Here is a 24796-nt window from a genome sequence, read left to right on the forward strand (position 1 = left end):
GTGCATTCCCTGGTGTTTTCTCATTACAGTGATCATATTTGCTTCTAATAATGCTTGGCAAATGAGTGAGAAAAGACATGCAGAGAATTGCCTATGTAAAACCTGCTTCCACCATTGGCACACAGATTAACTTCAATGTGCAAGTATTTACTTAGAAATCATTATGTAGCGAAATGAACAAATGCCTATTGTATTGAATGGTGTTCACTTAAGGTGAGCTCCCCCTTTAACAGAACAGTTTTTTTTTAACCGGTATGAATCTTGCCATTACAACATTTTTGTTAAGCAATAATACACTTGAAGTACATGTTTGAAAGGAAAAAGGCTTTTTTTTTACTGTAGATATATCATTGCATTTTATTTCAAGGGGGTCTTACTGTTTTAGGAAAAGCAATGCATCAGGAAATTGAGCACTGGAACAAAGCAATTAGGGGTAGCTGGAAGGCCACCTACTGTATGATTGTTGATTTCACCCTTAATGATCTGAAACATCCCAAACTGCTTAAACATGATAAAGCATTCCAAAATATAATTTACAGCACACAAACTATTTACCATTCTGGATGATTATTTGGGATCTTGAGAAGCGCCCATGGATAGCGGTCATATGTAGCGGTGTCTTCCCATCTTTACTCTACAAATAAACATGACAACAAGGTTGATAACAGATGGTTGAACAGTAAGTGCATTTGATATTGCGGTTGTTAGCTAAAAGGTAGAACCCGCTTGTAATGACATCCAAATACATCGTGATTCAAGATGTCCATAAGACAAATGATTTTGCTCGCTAAAGAAAAGAACAATAAAAATTCTATTCACTTTATAATCTCAAACTGAGGAAATTAGACACTGATAACAAACACGTGAGTTAATTAAGAATCTGGTATTAAAAAGGAAATGTCCATGAGTCACCACATTGAAATACAAGCAAAGCAAATTAAGACAACTATCTGAATATGCATTAAGTGTCATCAATAGACTCCTACAACAGCAGGTATTCCACAAATCACTTTTTAAAGCTAATTCCTCATTAAACAGCTCAAGTTTCATTTTACTGTATATAATTTTAAGAGATTAAAAAACAATTTGCAGACTTGCTTTTTAGTATAACATATTAGTTCATTTGTTCAGAACTGTTGATGAGGAATTAAAAAACTTTCAGTAAACATTTCAAAATGCCCAAAAATATTTTTTAATGCAAAGTTTTTTCCCTGTTAATACTATTATTGTATTGTAAAGATGTACAGCAGTATTGCTAATTAAATATATATGTAGTAATATTTATACATTAACCAAGAGCCACAAATTTCCTCTAAATGATATCCTTATAAATGGTGCTTAGTGATATAATTTGTGTCACACAACTTGTGTATTAAAATAAATAATGTACCCCCTGATGCAAAATATGACTATATAAGAAGTTCTGTGACCTGTATAATAGCACTTGGTTTTCAGTAATGCCTTTATTTGGTCACGGAACTCTTAGTTGACATATGTATATAATATAAGAATATTATAAGTTACATTATTCACTTTGTTTGAAAGTATTAAAAATATAGTAAAGAGCATAAGAAAGATGTTTGTGAACTACTCTCAATATTCAAGGCATGAGTATGTATTCTATGCTTGTATACGTCTGCACCAGCTTAAAAGTATAGACCTAGACCATGTGCTCCTGCAAAAATCTAAAGCTACGTGTAATTACAAATCATATGATCTGTATTCCATTATATCCTTTTGTGTTGTCTACAAAGTATATTTGCAGCACTATCCAACGCACCTGCAACGTTAAAGAAAGGAGAATGAATATGAAAAATTCCGGTTTTCTGTTTGATTGGGCTACATTTCTGACCACTTTCTGATTTCTGAGATCACTTTCCTGAGGCAGTATGTTGGAAAAATACTAACTTAATGCTCGGTCATACATGCATTTAACGTGCTAATTATCATACACTAAGGTTTTAGAAATATTAGGCATGCACAGCAGACAGTCTATAGCAGCCCCTATAGTTTATCAGCATTTCTGTCATTTGCTCTTTATGAAATATTACTTCTTTGAAAACTTCTGCAATGCTATTTAACCAGTGGATATTTTTGTATTTGACATTACAGTGCCCCAAAACATTGCCAAAAATAAGAACGGTATAGTAGCTTTTATGAACCTTCTTTCTGAAATGTGACCTGCAAATTGTTTATACTTTCAGTGTAATATATACTACTGCTATTTGTAAGACTTTCTGGTATGCTTGTTTCTGCACCGTTATAGGGATTTGTGCTTTGAGCCACACAAGAAAGAAATGATATGTTGTTCAAAACATGGGACATGGGAAAGGCATATAATGTGGAACTTACAACTGAAGGCAGCAGATAAAATCACAGATAACGGGTTTCCATATATTTTGCAAAATGGACTAAATACTTAAAAGGGTTTGTTAATTAACTTTTAATATGATGTAGCGGGCGATATACTGAGACAATATGCAACTGGTTTTTGTATTTTATTATCTGTGGTTTTTGAGTTCTTTAGCTTTGTATTCAGTAGCTCTCCAGTTTGCAATTTCAGCACTCTGGTTACTAGGGCCCAATTACTTAAGCAACCATGCATTGATTTTAATGAGAGACTGCAATATGAATAGGAGAGGCCTGAATAGAAAGGAGTAATAAATCGTAGCAATAATAATAAATGTATAGCCTTACAGAGCATTTTTTCTTTCAGATGGGTTCAGTAGCCCCAATTTAATATTTGGACAGTCAGAAGAATTAGACAAATAATTTAAAAACTATAAAAAAAAAATAAAAAAAAGAAGGCGATTGAAAAGATGCTTCGGTGATATACAAAAAGTTAACTTAAAGGTGAACCACCCCTTTAAGATATACCAGACTGCTAATAAAGTTAAATCTTACCTTAATATTCACATCAGCTCCATTGCAAACTAAAAGTTCTAGACATAGAGCACCATGGGTGGATGCTGCTGCAAAGTGCAAAGGAGTAAATCCCCGCTCATTTACTTGGTTCACATTAGCACCACAGTCTATCAATTCATTCACTACGACATCTTGCCCATTGTAGCAAGCCACATGAAGGGGTGTGTTTCCATATGCATTTGATTCATTCATCTTGTTTAAAAAGAAAAAGAGAGAAGACATACAGGTTTTACTTACCATAGACAATGACTAAAGAAAATGTTCTCAAAATAAAACAACATATCAATTTGAAATAACACAATGGGGCAGATTTAAGGGTTGACTAGGGAATTATCCAAACTTGATTTGAGTTTTTAAAAAAATTCAAATTAGATTTTCGAGATTTACCATACTTTGGCCCTTTAAGAATTCGACTATTCGCCACCTAAAACCTGCCAAATAACTGTATAAGTCAATAGGAGAGGTGCAGTGACCAATCTGGAGTTGTTTGTAGCCTTCCTGATATTCGAGTTTTTTTTCGGAGACAGCAACAAATATATAAAAAAAATTGTGATTGTTGCTCAGCAATGGCCTTTTGTAAAGCTAGAAGAACACATGCAGTAGTAGTGAAAATTGCTGCTGACAAACAAAATGACCAATGCATGAAACAGTTTGAAGGATCTGTAAACAGGTTTAATAAGCTGCTACTGGGAAGCATGAGGGGAGCAGATTTATTAAGGGTTGAAGTAAAAATGTAAATTTTTTTTTTTGGTCAAAACTCAGATTTGAATTGTGAATTATCCAAACTAGATTCGAGTTTTAATTCCAATTTAGAGATTTATCATACTCCGGCCCTTTAAGACCTTGAATTTGACTATTCGCCACCACAACCTGACAAATTACTGTAGAAGTCAATGGGAGAGGTCCATTTGGTGATGTTTGCAGCCTTCCTGACATTCAAGTTTTTTTCGGAGAAAAAAACTCGAATCAAGTCTTTTAAATTCAAATCTAATTTCTGTTTTCGGGTCATTCCAATTAGCCCGACTTTAAAACGATTTGATTCAATAATACATTTTGAATTTATGAAAGTTTAAAAAAAAATTACATGAATTAGAAATTCAACCCTTGATAAATGTGCCTCTAAGAGTCGGTGTGTGCCATTTAATGAAACTAAAAAAATAGATGACCGATTAAGTATTTTGTTATTGTAAGTTATGGCAAAAAGACACAAAAATTATTCTGCACTTGGCCCCAACATGTATTGTTCTGCTACTGGTTGATACCCCATTAACTGCTTATTCTTGAAGAGCAGCTAATGTAAAGCACTGGCCAATGGAGATTACATATTTTTTCTTTTAAACTATCACTTCAGTGACAATTGTATACATAAGAAAACTCAATTAAGTAATTAGGGCTAACAGTGTGTTATAACTTACATCTACTCCAAGGTCTAAAAGATACTTTACTACACTAATCATTCCACTTGATGCTGCTGCATGCAGTGGTGTATAGGACTTCTTGTCTTTACACATTACTTCAGCTCCGTGAGTTACAAGTAATTTCACAACTTCAATATGACCTAGAAAAATATATAAACCATAATAAATACATAAATACAAACAACATAATGGATATGGCTTGTAATATATCCTGGTATTTGTCACTATGATTTTAAACTAGGCTGTTCTTAATAAAATGTTCTTCCTGCATAAATTATATTGTTAGATTATCTCAGTGTAGTAAGAGCAGTAGTGGAGGTCAGTCTATAAAAGGTGTAAATAATGGACATAAAAGTTCAGCTTTGCAGGATGCAAGCTATATTGCACTATGTGCCAGTTTCATTTGCAATAAATGTTTTCATTTTCCAAAATAAATAATCACATTCTAATAAAAAAAATAATAATGAAAAATGATCCATATATATTGCCCAATGTATTTTCATTTGCAACAGATTGTTTTCATTTACAAAACAAAATCCCATTCTAATAAAAAAATTAATTAAAAAAAAAATTTAAAATTACCCATATATGCTGCCCAATGTATTGCCCGCCGGTCCTTCTTATCAAATGCATTAATGTTGGCACCTCGAGACAGAAGTAAACTCACCATCTGTTGTGCAAAATAAGAGAAATACAGACATGATTGTAACACAACATTATTAAAAATTTTCTTAGTGAAGTGTTATATTGAAGCTTATAATTGTGTAAAACTATAGTCATCTCATGGTTGAAGTAGACTTACACATCACTAAAGTCAGGACAGCCTTGGGTTACAGAATCACATGCACTGGTTGTACCTCACTGTTACAGAATACTTTGGCACAGAATATGTTTATTAACCACATCAATTTGTGGCATAACTACACCCAAGAGTTGCCTTCTGGAACTTTAATGAAAGTTCATTTGTACATTAACCTTATTATCTATTAACTATATTTCTCATGATAGTCTAAGGGTTTTTTTTGTTTTTTCTATTAAAGTCCAATTTTTCATAGTCGGACTTTTAAAGGGGAAAACCACAATTTTTTTTCATAGAAAATATAAATAAATAAAATTTTTCGAGATTTATTAAACCTTGATAGTGTTAAATGTCAGAACAGAACTGCACTGCAACTCAGCCCTGCCGAGTTCACGTAGAAGTCAATGGTAGTTGTCCCGTTGACATTTTGAAGATATCCTGATCTGTCCTGGGTTTCGCTCAATAATCTGAAGATTTTGTAGTTTCCGTTGCCAAATCCGAAAAATTTGCAGGTTTCGGCGTCAAATCCGAAAAAACTGTGTGATTCTGATTTTTTCATGATTTTATCAAGTCTTTTCCGGCACAATACATTTTCGTAAAATACTCCTTAAAGGTACTCGTTATCCAGAAAGCTCCAAATTACAGAAAGGTCATCTAAAATAGGTTCCATTTTAATCAAATAATTCAAATGTCAATTAAAAATGATTTCTTTTTACTCTGTGATAATAAAACAGTTCCTTGTACTTGATATAGATATAATAAATCCTTATTGAAGGCAAAACAATCCTTTTGGGGTTAATTACAGTGTAATTGATTTTTAGCAGACTTAAGTTATGGAGATAGAAATTACCAAAAAAAACACTTATCAGGAAAAGCCCAGGTCCCAAGCATTCTGGATAACAGGTCCCATACCTGTACCAATAAACTACTAATATACAGACATTAGTATTATCAGATAACACAAGTTATTGTAATTCACATCCTGAAAAAGCATCACTCAATAAATCCTCACATGTGAGAGGGAAGGAGCAGGTATAAAATAAGGAAAAAGATAACACAAACCTTTTAAAAATCCCATATCGACATATTTAAACATTTATTTGTGGGACTTGTAATTATAAAATAATGTTTGAATATATGGTAAACAGATTTAAAGGGAATGTCAACCCAAAAATTAACTTATGCCTAATAAAAGAAAACATAAGTCTAGGCAACTTTGTAATATACATTCATTACAAATAAGTTATTATTGCTATTGAAAGCAGTTTTTGTCTGTCCCTTTCTATTCTCTGCCCTGTTGAAACAATGTAAGACAAGGCAGCTGATTAACAGACCTGTCTTTGCTGCTGGGGAACTAAGACTTTCGCAATACTGTTAAGCAACTGCTGCTTTCAATAGCAATTGTTTATACAAATAACTTTAAAAGCACTGACAATTTTTAATAAATGTATTTTGGAAAGTTGCTTAGAATTAGGTTATTTTACTAGGCAAATTTTAATTTTGGGGTTGAGTTGCCCTTTAAAGTCTCTGGTTGTGGGATAATTACAATTTGTAAAGAAGGGTGGGAAAATAGAGGTCCCTAAACGGATTTCAACTCTCCCAGGAAGTTGGCAGCTTTACAAAGTCTATGTGCTGCAGGAAGTTGTGGTCTGAATTAAGAACATTCATTGAGCTCTTTGGATTTAGAACTAATGCCTCTAATGAACTTTGCCGACTACTACTTTATATTTGACAATATTCAAGAGAGAGAGGGGGAAAAAACGTTAGCATGCCAAGCCAAAGACATTGCAACCTACTGGTGAATGGGCTTAAAGTGATTATCACCATCTAACTCAAAGTACAACAGGCAAGCAGTTAAATTTGCATTATGTATAGTAACTCAATACCTCAACATGACCGCTGAAGGCTGCGTGGTGTAATGCCGTTCTCCCTGCTCTGTCAGATACATTTACATTGCTAAGAAGAGGCACCAGTGCTTCTGCGCACTTTACAGCTTTGTTTGCTGCTGCTATGTGCAAAGGAGTCTGCCAGTTTTTGTCACGGGCATTGACATCGGCTGAATGCTTTAATAACACCTGAACAGCATCCTGGAAAAAAAAAAAAGAACACATATTGCAATGATTTAGAAAAAGTAAAAACACATTTTACAATATTACAAAGATTGATATGCATGATTGTTGGTGTTTGTTCTACTAAGACTTTGGGTGATCCTAAATACTGAAGAATGTGCAGTGGTTTTTCTGTATACTCTGGATCCAAACAAAAGTTGCAAACAAAGCCCATTTAACTATTTTATAAATATTTATGCTGTACATATACTCAGACTATGTTTTATTGTTCCGATTAACATCACGGGGTGATGTAAATTCTCAATATATTACAGACCATCTTTGTCCCCTCTCACCTATGATGGCACAGTACTACTGGTAAAGAGCTTGATACATGGCCTCTCAAACAGCAATGGTGAAACAGAATTCACAAATATTTTATATAGATAGACAGATGATCTTTGACACCCAGAACAATGTCCCTTGGCTACAACTGAAATACCCTGCCACACAAGAATAAAAGAAGACTGCACCTAAACAAAACAAAAAGTATTGTTAAACAAATCTCATTTTTAAAGACTCCCATAAGCATTCCATACTATTTCTCAGTAGTATGCTATAAATAAATGTATATATGCATCCAACATTATGGGGCCTATTTATTAAACCTCTGGTCGAGTTTTTAAAGGGGAAAATCTCGAATTTTTAGAGGGAAATAATTAGAAATTTCAAACTCCAGCTACAACCTGTTGAAATCATGTAAAACTCAATGGTAGCTGTCCCTTTTATAATTTGAAGAAGTTTCTCTCCTTCATGATCTTTGAGGGTTTTGGGCTGGTTTTCATTCAATAATCCAAAAAGTCGAATTTTTCAGGCAACAACTCGAAAAAAGTCACAAGATACGAACATCACATAGAAAAAGTCCCACAATTTGATCTGACACGTGATTTTGTTGCAACTTTATTAAGGAGAATTATTGGTAAATTACAGGGATTTGGGAGAATTTTTTTAAATTCTTATAGTACAAATTTTTAGTAAATACCCCCAACAAACTTTAATCACATTAATTTTACAGAAGCATTATGCACTTTGGCTGGTTGTCCCTGATTTTGGTGGAAATTGCGTCCCCACCCCTACAAAAATCCAGACCACTAAAGTCGATCCTGATCTATGCAAAAAAGTTGGTAATAATGAAATGGATGAGCCCCAAACCTCCCTCAGAGCAGAAATGGGTTGCTTTAATAAATGGTACATTGCCCCTAATCAAACTGACATACAATGCTAGGGGAACACCTGGGAAATTTGAGAAAATATGGGAACCTTGGTTAGATGTCAACCATTATGCATCCCTCCCGGATGACTGAATTATAGAAGTGCTCAAATATACAATGATAATTGCATGTTATATGCTCCTCTATGCCTTGAAACTGTCACTGTACATACAAAATAATTGTAAACGGAAGCCTAGTTAGTGTCAAGCATATGTGTGTTGTTTATTTTGTTTTTGTTTAAAATGCAAAATTAAAAACTTTAAAAAAAATGGTGTCCCCGCTATAAGATGTTTTACAATTTCAACTGTAATATGTTTTATTCCTCTTATTATCAATTGTTTAACTGTATTGCACTAGACTTGTTTGGGAGTGCAGCATTATTTGTAACCATTTTTGGTCCAACATACTGTTGCAGTCTATTAACATTCTATTCCAGATGTTTTGGTGTATAAAAGAACATAACAGTGGATGGGTGGTAGGACTTGGACAGAACCATAAGTGGGTGTGGTTTGGAAGCACATGTTTGTATGCATGAATAAAAGTCAGAAAAAACTGTGGGTGGGTAGAAGGTGATTTTAAAATACAAAAGTACAGTTTTACACAGGGAAATACACACACGGAAAGCTGTGTCCTAGGTATAGTTTCATGACCTGCAGCCTTCTGCCTTTGCATAGTCAAGAATTCCTTGATGATTTTCAGTAGCCTTATATTTTACAACTGGCGCAGTATTCTATATTTATTTTACTATAATAGGTAGCTTATCTCTCATAAATGTAACTGGTTACACCTGAGCAAAACATCTTTTTCACAAATTGCAAAAAGGAAAAAAATGTTCTTGTTGCTTCCATGCTCAGTTCATTTAATAGAGATCAAGCTATTATTTTAGCTCAAAAATATTATGCCTAGCTGTTACAGGAATAGCAGTCATTGCAATTTTTCAGTTGGTGTTAAGTGAACCTAAGCACCTTTATAGGTAATTGCTGGGTGCATAATTTATTTAAAATCTCCATTCATAGATTATTAAGACCTGCTGCCATATATATATTTTTTACATTTTTATGTACCTCACTGCAGGATGCTACAGCTCTGTGCAGAGGAGTCAACCATTTGCTGTCTTTGGCATTTACTCTAGCTCCTGTAAAATAAACGTGGAAAAAATGTTAGTATTTGAGCAGCGCTAAAAAATCCCTGCTACATACTGTTTATACATTAAAACCAGCCCTATAAATAAAGAAAAATATTCACTGTACTCCTAAATATATCATAAAAATAGGTTAAAGACCAAAACAACTATGTATAAACAAAACATATGACAGAGTTAGTTTAAGTAATATTTAAACCATAAATTATTAACAAAGTAGCTGAAACCCTCTCAAGGTCTCCTACAGCAATACACATTATGGGAACTATTCTCTTAAAATGTAATTATGCAATTAGGGATGCACCGAATTCAGGATTTGGCCTTTTTTAGCAGGATTCGGACTCGGTCCATATTTGCATATGCAAATTAGAGGCGGGAGGGAAATCTCGTGACTTTTTGTCTCAAAACAAGGAAGTAAAAATGTTTGTCCTTCCCACCTCTAATTTGCATATGCAAAGTAAGATTTGGATTCGGACAAATCTTTTGTGAAGGATTCGGTGGTTCGGCCGAATCCAAAATAGTGGATTCGGTGCATCCCTAAAAAAAAGTTTTCCATTTTCACAGCAGACCCTTAGTAGCCCTGCATGCTGTTTAAGCACTCTGAGGCACTACAGAACAAGGAGTATGAGTAACAATTTACAGGAAATTAATACTTTACTATGAGATCTGTTTGCTAAATAGGAACACGCTTATATAGTACATGCCATGGTACTTGGTGGTGCCAAATATTATTTGTGATTTTTGAGTTATTTTGCAGCTCCCCAGTTTGCCATTTCAGCAATCTGGTTACTAGAGTCCAAATTATCTTAGCAACCATGCATTGATTTGAGTAAGGGACTGGAATATGAATATGAGAGTGCCTGAATCGTTTGTAGCCTTACAGAGCATTTGTTTTAGAGGTGGTCATTGACTCCAATTTGAAAGATGGAAAGAGTCAGAAGAAGAAGATGGAAAATAATTCAAAAACTATAAAACAAAGTAAAAATGAAGGCCAGTTGAAACGTTGCTTAGAATTAGCCATTTTACAACATACTAAAAGTTAACTTAAAAGTGAACCACCCCTTTGAGGGTTCTGAGTTTTTTCCAGCAGATTTGGGAAACTGAATCCTGCGAGATAAGGCTTGGATTCTGCCAAATCTCAAACTGAATCTGTGATTCAGTACAAAGAAAAATTCTAACATACCCAGAGCTCATGTTGCAGTGAATAGTAAGAACATTTGCATGGGTAAACAGTTTTCTCTAAAACCTTACTTTACTCCAATATGGGGATTATTTATTAGCCCACTGCACATTATACAGGCAAAATAATTCCAACCAGTGAAATGATTATGGTTAGTCTAAAGACTCATAAAACAGGGCACGTATTTTAGCATCTTTATATCTAGCCCATATTGTTAAGCAACATGGTGCTTGTATATGACTTTTAGCATGGAATAAATTGTTTTATACGCAAACAATATGAAAATGAACATACCAGATAAAATAAGAAGCTCAATAATTTCAGCATCTCCGAGATATGCAGCAGCATGAAGTGGGGTTCTTTTTTCATTATCCTGAAACATATAAATATATGATTCTATTATACTATGTATTGTTGGAGTAAATAAATTCTTTAAACATCAAATACATTAACAGTAAAAGCATGCATTTTCACAGTGATGGGATTGTGTGCCAGTATAACATGTGAATAATATACATCAGTTGTCACTCACTGCAATGCCACCTGAATAATAAGCAAATAGTAAATTGTAAAGAAAAAACAATTGCACCTAATCTTCATTAGTCACTTTAAAATAGAAAATTTGTTTGAGCTTGAAGTATAGCTAAAATCAAAAATACAATATTTTTGTACAGGTAACATCTCTGGTACATTTTTTTCAAAATTTAACATTGATGGACAAATGATTTATACATTGAAAAAAATTGTGCTTTTTTTAAAATGGCATTATCTGTACCGATGTTGAATCAGTTTAATGGTTAGGGATATCTATCTCTATATGTTTGCTGTGTAGCCATGGAGGCATCCATTAAGGTTTGAAAAAAAAAAAAGGGGGAGGCAAGGTACCTTATGTATTTTAGTAAGTGGTAAGCAAGTATTCAATATCAGACCAGAACGACATATGGCCAATTATCCAGAGAGTTCCGAATTACGGAAAGGCTGCCTCCCATAGACTCCATTATATCAAATCTATATTTCTAAAAATGACTTCCTTTTTCGTTGTAATAATAAAAGTGTGTCTTGTACTTGATCCAGACTAAGATGTAACCAATCCTTATTGGAAGCAGAATCAGCTTATTGGATTTATTTAACTTTTACATGATTCACTATTATACTTAAGTCAAGCATTCTGAATCACAGGTCCCATAATTGTACATATACATTACCCAAAAGCCACAAGTATATCCTTAAAATAGTGGTAAAGTGATGTCACTCGTCATCATTCGTGATGTAATTTCTGTCACATGACTAACTGAAACACGGGTATTATAATAAATAATGGAAAATAGTGTCCAAGTGAAAGGTAATAGCAAGTCAGGAACTTGGATTTGCTCTATTGCTCGGATACCTAGATAATTAGATTACCAGAGCATATATACCAGTAAATAAAAAACAGATGTGTATTATGCAGAGAAGATATCTGTGCACTGTGTGATCAAATACTCTATCTAGCAAGGACCAACCATGGGGTATATTCAATTTCCCCGTTTGCACTGTTTAGCTATAAACATACAACTGCCTCAAAAACAATGCGTAATCAGCTTTTGCTTAAAGGGGAACTATTGTGAAAATTAAAATGTAATATAAGCTTCGGCATACTGAAATAAGAAACTTTATAAATAGAATTAAATATTCTGCATTGTTTCTGAAAAAATCAAGTTTATCTTCACTATTCGTCTCTCAGCATCTGTTTCTCTTCATTCTGTCTTCATGCAGCAGTTGGGTGTCAGATGAATGATCCAATATATCTTATAGGGGGGGCTCCCTTTCCTAGCAGATGAATTAGAGCTCACTCAAATAACTGATTCCAGTACAAACAAATGTAACAAAAGAACTGCCTTTTGCACAAATTCTGCATGTAGAGAGACAGGATTTCTTGTGATTATAATAGAGAGCTCTAATACATCTTTTTTTTTTGGATCAAACTGTCAATGAATATCTGACACCCAACTCCTGCTCGAAGACAGAATTAAGAGAAACAGGTGCTGAGAGAGGAATAGTGAAGATAAACTTGATTATTTTAGAAACAATGCAAAATATTTAATTGATTATACAGGTAGGGGGATCAGTTATCTGGAAACCCATTATCCAGAAAGCTCAGAATTACAGTCTCCCTATAGACTAAATTTTATCCAGATATTCAAAATGTTTAAAAATAATTTCCTTTTTTTCTTTAAAAATAAAACAGTACATTGTACATCATCCAAACCAGTGATCCCCAACCAGTAGCTTGTAAGCAACATGTTGCTATCCAACAACCCCTTGGATGTTGCTCCCAGTGGCCTCAAATAAGGTGTTTATCTTTAAATTCCAGGTTTGGGGGCAAGTTTTGGTTGTATAAAAACCAGGTGTTATGCCAAACAGAGTCTCAATGTAGGTTGACAATCCACATAGGGGCTACTAAATGGCCAATCACAGCACTTATTTGACACCCCAAGAACATTTTTCATGCTAGTGTTGCTACAGGCATAATAGACGTAGAAATGATATAATATATAAACCTAAATTGTATTATTTATTAAAATGCATTTTCCGAACAGTAGCATCTTCTGGGTCAAAGTCTCAATAAAACATACACATAGGCTCTGCAGCTTTACAAATGCTAGATTAACACAACAGTGCTGGAAACAAGACTTCCAAATCCCTTTTGATGTACAGCATACAGAGAAAAGAAGCACAGAAAAGCTGTTTTACCCAAAAAACTTGCCTAGGTGCCATCTGTTTTTCTTTCCATTAGAAAAATGCAGGTTGGAAAAATACACCTGTCCTTTAAGTTGTTGGTATAACTGTAGCAGTGAGTGTTCTGTCTGTCCAAGAAGCCGTCAAAGCCCCTTTAAAAAACAATTAAAGGGATCTGCCACTGCAAGAAATTCTACAGCCTCACTACCCTGACAGTGAAGAGAACTTCAGGCACAGCGCGGGTAGAGAGAGAGTGCAGATAGACAGAGGGGCAAATACACTAACCGGCGAAAATTTGCCAGGGCTGGCTTCACGCACATCGCAACACTTCGCCAGGTGTAAATTCGCCTGGACAACGCTAACTCACGAAGATCCGAAGCTGCGCACAGGGTAATGAACGCTGGCGAAATTGGGCTAGCGAAAATACGCTCAGCAGTTCGAAGTTGCTTACAGCGTGCAGTTAAGAGTACAATGGCCGTATATGCTGCTACAAATACATAACACTACACAAGGCCAGGGAACCTTAATAAAATTAAATAGTAGTTTTATATTGCCACATGTGCCCACAGTTAAGTGTAGGTGCCATAGGTTATCAAATGTAGGGGGACAAGGAGGGTACCTAAAAAATTGTTTTTATCTTTTTCAGCCTATCACACTGTAAAAAGGAAATGCCGCCAGCGTTTTTTGGGAAAAAAATTTTCAACTCCATACTCTATTGCACTTCACCTGGTCTGAGGTGGCGAAGGCAAGTCTGGCGATAGAGGTAACGGTCAGTAAAATTAAAAACTTAGTGAATTTGCGTAGTGACGCTCTTTCGCCAGAGCAAAAAATTCGCCTGGTGTTAGAGTGTAAAGTGGCTCCAGAGTCTATCTCCTTGGCGAAATTACGCCAGCCGAAGTGCCGAAATGACGTCACGCTGGCGAATTTTCGACCTTTAGTAAATTTCCCGAGAGAGAGAGAGAGAGAGAGAGAGAGAGAGAGAGAGAGAGAGAGAGAGAGAGAGAGAGAGAGAGAGCGAGAGAGCGAGAGAGCGAGAGAGTGCGCACAGGCATTTGTGAGATTTAGGTCAATGACAAAACGGTTTTGATCATGGCTCTATTAAGTGGAACTAAGGGGATAATATCTCTATAATACACAAAAGCCATGAATATCTTGTAAATTATATCCTTATAAACGGTGAGTTCTGATGTCATCAGTTATAAACGGTGAGTTCTGATGTCATTTCTGTCACATGACTCACCGAAACCTGTGTATTATAATAAATAAAGTACCCCCAGTTGTAAAATATGAGGATATTAGAAGTTACCTTGGAGTTTCATGACCTGTATAAAAACACTCGGCCTTCGGCCTCGTACTTTTATATGGTCATGAAACTCCTCGGTAACTTATAATATCCTTATATTTTACAAGAGGGGGTACTTTGTTCACTATATATACTAGGGGTCACCTGACTAGGGTAAGAAATTGTGACATAAAATATTTTGTCATATCCCCAAGAACGTACCTCCCAACTGTCCTATTTTTCACGGTACAGCCCATATTTTGACAGCTCAACCCACAGTCCCATATATATTAAGCAGGTCTCTTGGGGAAACTGTGACTTGCAGCTTAAAGGGCAATTCACCTTCTTTAGCAAAACTGTAAAAAGACATGGAAAACACAGAAATGTGTTCAAACTTTCATAACCTGCCAAATTTTGTACATTTTGTAGCCACAAAACAGGCATGGTCAAAAAACTTTTGCATTACACTTTTTGCATTCCTCCAAAATGTTGGGAGGAATGCAAGTAAACCCTACTGACATAAAAGACTATTGAAATGAATAGGAAGCAGCAGCTGGGGACTGGTGTTCAGATCACAGAGGTACTCTGTGGGAAGTTAGAGTGTATATTTAGTTAGTGCTGCCATAATCCAATACAGAAAATAATGGCCCTTTGGTTTTGTGAAATACATAATGGAATGACCACAACACTTTCCTGCTTTTCAATATGGCAAGGAAAATAAAGGTATAGCTGAACAGAGCCATGCAGCAAGCAACCCAAGAACTTCAGCTGCTAAAAGCAACAACTGGAGTGTTATGTTTGAGCAACTATAGCACACTGCAGTAAAAGGGGGGAAAGGGAAATAGTTTGACAAAAATAATATGAATTGTAACATTCCAGTCCATCATCTTTATAATCTCCCCTCCTCCACTCACACACACCAGACTTTATACTTTTATATGGAAGCCAACTCATTTTTGCTATACTGAATAAAAGTGCTCAATCTTTAACAGCAGTTAGATTATTATTTGCTGTAAAATCTACTTTCACAAACACAAATACCTTTATGGTATACAATGCCTTTTTCCAAACCCTCTAAAAATAAATGTCTTTACAGCAGGTTCAAACAGCTTGCAGCTATTGCAAAGAGGCACGCAGCAGAAGCAAATTAAACAAAGTAACACTTGCGTAGGTTTTTAAAGCAATCTTCCCTTCCGGAGCAGTCAGGGGTTCACAATGTAGTAAAAACCTGGCCATGTACTGTTCTGATGATGATCACTACAGTTCTACAAAATCTCCAAGCCTTGCAAAATAATACTCATTGATGGGCACGCGAGGATGACCTCCATCCATGCAAAAGAGAGAAAGCAGATTAATTTAGAAAAAAAGAGTCCATTTAAGCATCTGAAAGAATACAAATGATTAATTCTATATTTTAGTTATACAAAACAAAACAAAACAGGCCCTGGGGCACAGCACTGTACCCAAACAAAGGCATATAATTTACATAACTGATTATTCATGGCAACAAATCCACTTTATATATAGATTTAAAGGCCACCTATGATAAAAATATTTTTTCCCCATTAGAGGTCCAGACTAATAAAGCCCACACTGATGTTGGGGCAAACAACACTATTATTGCATGGACTGACCCCTGGTGAGCACTATAAACTGTTGGGGCACAAGCATGCACACAATGAGTGAATGCTCACCGATCCCCTGAGCCTATGTTACATGCATGCACAGAATAACTGATTATTTGCATGCGTGTCCCCACACCAGGTTGTCCCTTAGTGGATTTTCCTAAAAACATACTGATTCCACCATGCTCTATCAAAAAATGCACCTTTAGTGGGAAAGAAACATTTTTTCTATCATAAGTGCCCTTCAATGAAGGTCTTTGTACCGATATAATTTTAAAGGCCACATACTGTACTCTTTAATAAATATGCCCTATGGAATATCTAAAGCAGTACTGCCAATTAAAGTCAACACTGCCAAATCTATGATACATATCATTTGAAGGGTGTGCTGGACTAGTCAGTAGGCTGTCTCTAAACTCAGTGGGGTTCATTTATCAACACTTGACAGATTTTCCCATGGGCAGTTACCCATAGCAACCATTCAGTGATTTTTTAAAGTGTTTTTTAAAGCCAGCTGCAAGAAGAACAATGAATGCAGCAATTTTATTGGTTGCCATAGTTTACAGCCCATGGACAAATGTTCATAGATGCCCTCCAGTGCCTAAGTCTCCCCATGGTCATATTTTTGTCACAGACTCCTTTAGGATATGGTGATTAGCGATGTGCTGGTTGATCCGAAACACAAAGAGACCTGTGGGTTGAGCACCACTTGGGAAGGTTCGGGTTGAAATTTGGGTGACCATTGAGCGATAGGGTTGTGTGGTTCTGAAGATTCCCTGTCTTAAACTGGCCATAGACGCACGATTTTCGGATCGTGTGTGGAGAGTGCCGACATCTTTTGTCCAGCGGAGATCGGTCGTTTGGTCGATCAGACAGGTTTGATTTTGACCCGACCGATCCTGCCGGAGCCCATTGCGCATCGTAATCGGAACGTTCAGATTACCCCCGATACAGCCATGCTCGTTAATAGCACATCAGGGAAAGATCCGCTCGTTTGGCGTTGTCGCCAAACGAGCAGATCTTTGCGTCTATGGCCACCTTTAGAAGTGGAGAAATGTGCAGACGTAAAGTACAGAGCAAGAAGATGCAGGTACAGGTCTGATGCAGGTACAGGTCTGATGCAGGTCCTACAATGGCAACAATATTGTGGGTTAAGGTTTTGCGGCTTTCGGTTGAACGCAGATTGAGTTTTTCCCTGTCCCACCATCACCAATAGTGATAGCAAAATAAATTTTTTAAACTGCATTGAAAAAAAAAAAAAAAAACACCTGCATCTGGGGCTAAGAGGCTAATTTCAGAACACGACTGCTTAATATAGTGTGTGTGTGTGTGTGTGTGTGTGTGTGTCTGTCTCTCACAGGAGTAAAACTAGCTGAGTGTTGTAGAACATACATACAGACACACTACTGACACACATTACTAAAGAAATCTTATTTTCCTCTACCATTTCCAGCTGGAAATGTATTACAGTTTTAGTCAAACTTTTCATCAGTTAAGATTTTTTCCAGAGAAGGTGACTATTTTCTTCTGCATGCCATGTCATTATATATTTTCCTTATTTAAAGCTTTCCCTCATAACTCTCTAGAGATCGGACTGCAGACCTCAAATGTTATACAAGGCCACATCACCATAACCACGTTTTTCTATGTTTTTATTTTTAGTGTGTTTACAGATGATACATAAAGGGAAGCAAGAAAACACAAACTCTTCTCAGATGACAATCTAGCCTCATATATCAGTAGTATTGTTGTTATGGTATAACAAAGCATGTGGTGCAAGAGTTAAATGTATTTGCGGCTGGAGAGAAGAAGTAGCAGGTGAAGGCTCAAAAAAAAGTGAAATGAAAGTGAAATGCTTTTACAGGACACAGTGATATATAAAAACAGCTGAAAAATGTAACCATTTAGCTCTGCTTCCAGGCCTAGTGTTTTGTATTTTCGATTCTTTCGATTTTTTAGATTCTCTCTCTCTCTCTCTCTCTCTCTCTATCTAGGGGCTTTGCAGACAATGGATCTTTCCGTAATTTGGATCTCCATACCTTAGGTCTAGTAGAAAATCATATAAACATTAAATAAACCCAATAGGCTGGTTTTGTTTCCAATAAGGATTAATTATATCTTAGTTTGGATCAAGTACGAGGTACTGTTTTATTATTAGAGAAAAAGGAAATCATTTTTAAAAACGTGGATTATTCGGATAAAAGGGAAGTCTATGTGCCTTTCCTTTATTCGTAACTTTCCGGAAAATGGGTTTCTGGATAATGGATCAAAAAATGTGTTGCAGTAGAAGGCAAAATGTCTATATGTAGGAAAGTATTGCACACACGAATTATGTACATTTTAAGTGTAGTACAGGTTCACACAGCAAAAAGTGTTTATTATTATTATTACTCATGCCATTTAGTTCCTTAAAGGGTAAAATATATTAAAACAGAATGATTATTAGCTATATATCATAGCAACAGAAGATCATTTCCCAGCATTTATTACCATTAGGCTGAATACCACAGAAAGTGGACTGCTTTAAAGCCATTGGAGATTTAAACCTAATCAGGGATATTGAAAGGAAGTTTTTGCAAGCTCAGTCAGTCTGGCCCTTACCCAAATCTTACCTACATAGCAAAAATGTACTTAAATAAAGCAAACTTTCTAAGCACTTCTTCACTCTGAAATACCATTTTATTACCTATAGTAACCAAGGCATTTATGAACTTCAGTGTGTAGTTACAATTTTACAATACAGCAACTCTGTTAAAAGTACTTCTTACCTGAAAGTTAACGTCTTCCTTCTTGAATATCAAAGCCCGAACTTCATCAGGATCCCCGTTAAAAATTGCTTGAACCAGGGGTGGCTAAAGTGATAGGAAACAAGGATTTAAACAGAGGCACAAAGTAACATACAAGAAATGCAGATTTTTTTTTTTTTTAACACAACATAAACCGATAACTTTTTGTACATTCCATATGGTGCCTGTGATTGTGTGTCTCATCTGAGTGCTCAGTCTGCAGTAGGCACCTATTTCTCCCATAATCATTCTCAGTACATTGTAGGAATCTCAGAATTCCTCCACCAGCAAAAAAAGATGTAAAAGTACATTTAATAAAAGTTCTGAAACATATGTATTAGTTAATGGTTGACTTCCTCTCAGCCAACATCTATCAAACTGTTCTCACTCATATCTGATTTAGAGTTGCACATCTTTTGACCAGACCAAAGATTTTATTAACAAAACCAAAAATGTATGTGATTTATATTTGCAGGATATGTACTAATTAAAAGTAAACAATTGTATTCAATATTTCAAATAGCTTTTTGCCTGGTCAGTTTTGCCTATAAGAAAATCATGCTACGATTTGATTAAGGAATAGTTAAACCAATGAAAATATATTGCATTTATGGAAAATATATTATACTGTGACTAGTTCATGATGCAACAAACAATGAAAGTTTTGATAATATGAGATCAGATATGGGAGAGAGCCATAAAAACTCCATAGGAATGCATTGACTGGTGTGAGAGTTCAACCAGTGGGCTGTACAGACTATTCGCCTTAATTGAATACCTGTCAGTATTTATTAGGGAACAAGAATTAAAAGGGGAGGTATCTGGCCCCTCATAACTTTTAGCCTGGCAGTTTATGCCCTCCATCCCCAGTGTAAATGGACATCAGCTCCCCTAATCTACTGATCAGAGCCATTCACATAAGTAGTTCTGCTCCATTTAGAAAGCTTTAGACTTCCCTCAACTTATATAGTAGCTTTTGTGTCTGATAGCAACATTTCCACTGAAGTCACGTAAAGTACCAGAAGGCACTGAGTCAGTCAATAATATGTTCCATGAAAGGAATCTTTGTTTGCATCAAATCTGAATATGCCAAGCAAGCAGTATTTACCAAACATAAGGTTATTTGCTGTTCTTTCATAACTGAAGGACATTCGTCTTCAATCAGAAATGTCAGAGGCAATATTATGTTATGACAGTTTAGATTTCCTTAAACTAAATAAACAAGCACAAGAGCCCTTCCTAATACATGGACCTGAAGGCATCCATTTAATGGTCCTTTCTAGGACGTGTCACCTACAAATAAAAAGCTGCATAATGAAAGTCTATGCAAAGTAAACATGAAACACATTCTTTTTTCATTAAAACATACCTGTTCTAAAGGTGTTTAAAAATCTGAGATGTCAATCAAATATTTTCTGCCAATCCTAAAGCTAATTACTTTCACTTAAGGTTCTGCAATTCCTACATGTCACTTTACTCTCATTCCCCCTTCCCTCCTCTGGCTCTAGAATTGTGTAGGGCAGTGCGCATAGGCATTAAGTCTCCCATTCTGGTGCACACACAAGGTTTTGGGGTGATACAGTTTGTCTTAAAGGAAAACTATACCCCCAAAATGAATACTTAAGCAACAGATAGTTTATATCATATTAAGTGCCATATTAAAGAATTTTACCAAACTGGAATATATATTTAAGTAAATATTGCTCTTTTACATCTCTTGCCTTGAACCACCATTTTGTGATGGTCTGTGCTGCCTCAGAGATCACCTGACCAGAAATACTGGCGCTCTAACTAACAAGAAGAAGTGTTGAATTGTCTGTTAATTGGCTCATGTGACCCAAGAAGTATGGTTTGTTTGAATTGTGTGCACAGTGAATCGTACGATCTCACGTGGCGGCCCTTATTTTTTAAAATTGCAATTTTCTATGTATGATTACCCAATGGCACATACTACTAGAAAAGTATATTATTATGAAAATGGTTTGTTTACATATGAGCCGTGTTATGAAATATCTTTTGATAGAGACCTAGATTGTTTGGTGGCTATAGTTTTCCTTTAATAACAGCATCCACAAAAGGCCTCCTGTCTGCTTGCTGTGATTGTATAATTTTAAGACTGAAGGAAACAAAATTTTAATAATATAGTGTAAATAAAGTTTATTTTGCTCAACTAACATAATATTAGAATTTGGTATTATATTCTTAGGGGACAGGTCCCCTTTAAGGCTGCTAAAATACATACAGACAGTAACAAAATATCTAGTTTCGTTTTTATCAAATTCAAGTTATGGTCTCTAGACAAGAAGCTAATCTGTTGGGAAGAACTGTTTGTTGAACTAGAATACCATAAGAAATGCCATAACTGTAATTGAGAGCTTTCTGGATTTCTAGTTTCCCACATCCCATACCTGCAATTCTTTACAAAAATGCAGTTATAGTGCCCAGACTGGCCCCCTGGCATGGCTTTGGGAAGTCGCAGGAGGGGGCTGAGCTTGCAGGTTAGGTAACAATACTCTTGGTTAACCATTAACCAAACCTAATAACATTTATACCCCGTTAAATTGGAAAATATCACAAATATGCTAATATAGGCTCAGTGAAAATTATTGTTGCATTATATGACACACAGATAAAATACCGTTTAGCAGCAAAAAGAGAATGTTTGCTTAAGTAATCAGGCAAAATAGACCTCTGTCTTACCGTTACAATTGCAGAAGGAGTATAAGTATTTCTTTGAGGTAATTTGGAAGTAAAGTGAGGAGCATCATCTTCCCCCTCCTCCAAAACCACAATGCACACGCGGCTCATTCGATCTATTAATGAGGCTCTATTTCTTCCACTAAAACAGTACGGTAATGAAAAATTGTCCCATTTATAGATAGGAGTTTGTGTATGTTGCTTCTGTTATGCTTTACAAGTATGATTTATGGTTCTGTAGTAACATATTACTGTATAGACGTTAAAAGGGCTCATTATTCATATGTATACATCTATTTTTAAACACTGTAAAAAGATATATATTGTTAATTAAATAAAATGCCTCTTAAAACTTTTTTTAATGAAGAAATAGTTTGTGGTTTAAGAAAAAACAACACTTATGGAATTAGTGAGCATCCACAGTGCTAATAAGGAGCCTCAAAATGATTTCTCCATCCAACAGGAAAACTACTCAGCATCATTTAAGGTCAATTCCAAAGTGTAAAAGTCAGCTTTTTGTGGCAGCTGTTAAATCAAGTCGAACCAAAGCTGCATTTTGTCCAGGGATCTAAATCCAGAATGGTTTAAAAAATCAAAAGGAATAATCCAGGGCAGAGAGCATATGCAATGAATATATATCCAGAAAGATCCACAAAACTGTAGAACCCGGCGGTTAGTTCTCGACTGCAGTTTTTTTTGTATACATGTGATGACTCGGTTATTCCGGGAGGGTACTCCAGCTTAATCCCAAAATTTCACACAATGGTGTGTTTATTTCATTAACAGAAACAATAGGCAGCAATTACCGCCATTTCACGTTAATAGCAAAGATTCTCTGGTCCCAAACGCTAAAAGTACTGCAATGTTATGAAGCATTAGCAGCAACTTAATCAGTTGCTATCTGGCTGTCAAAGTAGTTAATTGCTGTGACCAAACAGCATCCTTGGGAATCCTCGTTGAAAGCAAGCATCGGTATTTCTATCAACATGTATGCATCTTAATGCCATCACCTCCAAGGCTGAGCCCTCAGTCAGTGCCATGCGGAATCATTTTCTTTCATATGCATTTCCAGAACAACCTCTTTGTTCAGGAGATGGTTTTGAAAGCTGCAGAGCCCCAGGCTGTAGAAGAGCATTGGCTCCAATCACTCCCCCAGCAGTAGCAGAATTCCATCCCAGCTGTTCCGGAAAGAAGCAAACACACTGCAGAGCTGCAGAATGAAATGCCTGGTAATGCTCACATGCTAACAAGAGATTTCCCTCTGTCTGTCTTCTACACCAACCACTAAGTTCCTGTGCAGGGGAGGGGCTGGAGGTCCCCCTTTGCGGTCGTCACTAGCAATATTGGTGGTTTCGTGACTAATCTGCCCAAAATGGAAAAACTGTCTTTAGTTGAATTTCAACCGTTCCCTTTATGATACACATGGAAAATTTGTAAATTGGATGTTCTGGCTGAGCTTAGTAAATAACTACTTTCATATGTGGCATTAAAGCACAGACAAGAAAGGTTGGTTCAGTTAGACATTTCTTTATTTCTCTATCTTATATCAGCGCAATAAAAATACATCATGCAAACATAGGGCTATCAAATCCCTTATTCTCTGTACAGTTTAGAAGATTTTTCAGATCTGGAGCAGGGGGCAGTCAATATGTAGAAGGTTTTAAATATGAAGCAGACTGTTCCTTGGCATTTTTTGTACTGTACTGAAAGCTGGAGAGAAAGAACAGATCCCATTTAATCCACGGCTAACCTCATCCTGGGTCACCTTGTATTTCATCACATCAGCAACCAGACAGTGGGTCTCATTTATAAACACTGGTCAAATTCGCTCCTGGGCAGTAAGCCATGGCAACCAATCAGATGATTGCCTTCGGTGTTCAACCTGCAGCTGACTGAAAAAAGCTGATCACTGATTGGTTGTTATGGTTTACTGCCAAGGTTCAATTTTGCCCAGTGTTTATAAATGAGCCCCACTGAATCGATACGGTTACATTGGGAGCAGCACTTTAAATAGTTAATGGGGTTGTTCACCTTCGAGTTAACTTTTAGTATGATGTAGAGTGTAATATTCGGAGACAATTTGCAATTGGTTTTCATTTTTTATTATTTATGGTTTTTAAGGCTTTTTATTCAGCAGCTTTCTAGTTTGCAATTTCAGCAATCTGGTTTCTAGGGTCCAAATTACCCTAGCAACCTTTCACTGATTTGAATAAGAAAGTGGAATAGGAGAGGGCCTGAATAGAGAGATGAGTAATACAATGTAGCAATAACAATATAAAATACAATACAAACTGGAAAAGAGTCAGAAGAAGTCAAATTATTAAAACAATATAAAAAATAATGAAATCCAATTGAAAAGTTGCTTATAATTGGCCTTCTATAACATACTAAATATAAACTTTAGATAAACACCCCCTTTAATAGCAAATCAGAAGCAGTGAACCTTGTTCTAACAGCACAGTACAAGCTGCTCTTATTATGTGGGTTACATTGGCAAAGCCATCCTACTGAATCTCTGTGGGGTTCAAATATCAACAGCGGGTAAATGTGCAACTCAGCAGTAACAAACGGCAACAATCACGGACTGGCTTTTTTTCAAGCGATTTGCCAGGGCTGTGGAGTCGGTACATAAATCCTTTGAGTCCGACTCCTTATTTTATGGTTCCTCTGTTTTTAAAGGAACAGTAACACCAAAAATTGATAATGTATCAAAGTAATTTAAATATAATGTACTGTTGCTGTGCACTAGTAAAAGCTTTGTGTTTTCTCCAGAAAGACTTTTATATTTTATATAAACAAGCTGCTCTGTAACCATGGGGCAGCCATTCAAGCTGGAAAAAAAAGGCACAGGTTACTTACAAGCTAACAGATAAAACACCATTGTATGGAACAGGGCTGATCTGTTA

At 35.9% G+C, this 24796-nt stretch overlaps 1 protein-coding gene across 3 annotated transcripts in view; it reads right to left on the bottom strand.

Annotated features, from left to right (window-relative positions):
- The window catches only part of LOC108719943 (serine/threonine-protein phosphatase 6 regulatory ankyrin repeat subunit A), an 83174-nt gene that overhangs the window by 29548 nt on the left and 28830 nt on the right, over positions 1 to 24796 (bottom strand). Inside the window, exons 1-9 of one of the 3 annotated variants that reach the window (XM_041567517.1) lie at positions 21894 to 23119; positions 19176 to 19259; positions 11077 to 11155; positions 9526 to 9596; positions 7029 to 7229; positions 4926 to 5013; positions 4341 to 4483; positions 2905 to 3117; positions 556 to 634 (exon numbers count right to left, since the gene is read on the bottom strand). In XM_041567517.1, the coding sequence (XP_041423451.1) occupies positions 556 to 634; positions 2905 to 3117; positions 4341 to 4483; positions 4926 to 5013; positions 7029 to 7229; positions 9526 to 9596; positions 11077 to 11155; positions 19176 to 19259; positions 21894 to 22001 (1066 nt within the window). In that variant the 5' untranslated portion in view covers positions 22002 to 23119. Of the gene's footprint in view, positions 1 to 555; positions 635 to 2904; positions 3118 to 4340; positions 4484 to 4925; positions 5014 to 7028; positions 7230 to 9525; positions 9597 to 11076; positions 11156 to 19175; positions 19260 to 21893; positions 23120 to 24796 lie in introns of those variants that run through there. The other 2 variants (XM_018269257.2, XM_041567518.1) reach the window with 2 other exon arrangements.

Source organism: Xenopus laevis, chromosome 6S (genome assembly GCF_017654675.1).
Source record: "Xenopus laevis strain J_2021 chromosome 6S, Xenopus_laevis_v10.1, whole genome shotgun sequence".
NCBI lineage: Eukaryota > Metazoa > Chordata > Amphibia > Anura > Pipidae > Xenopus > Xenopus laevis.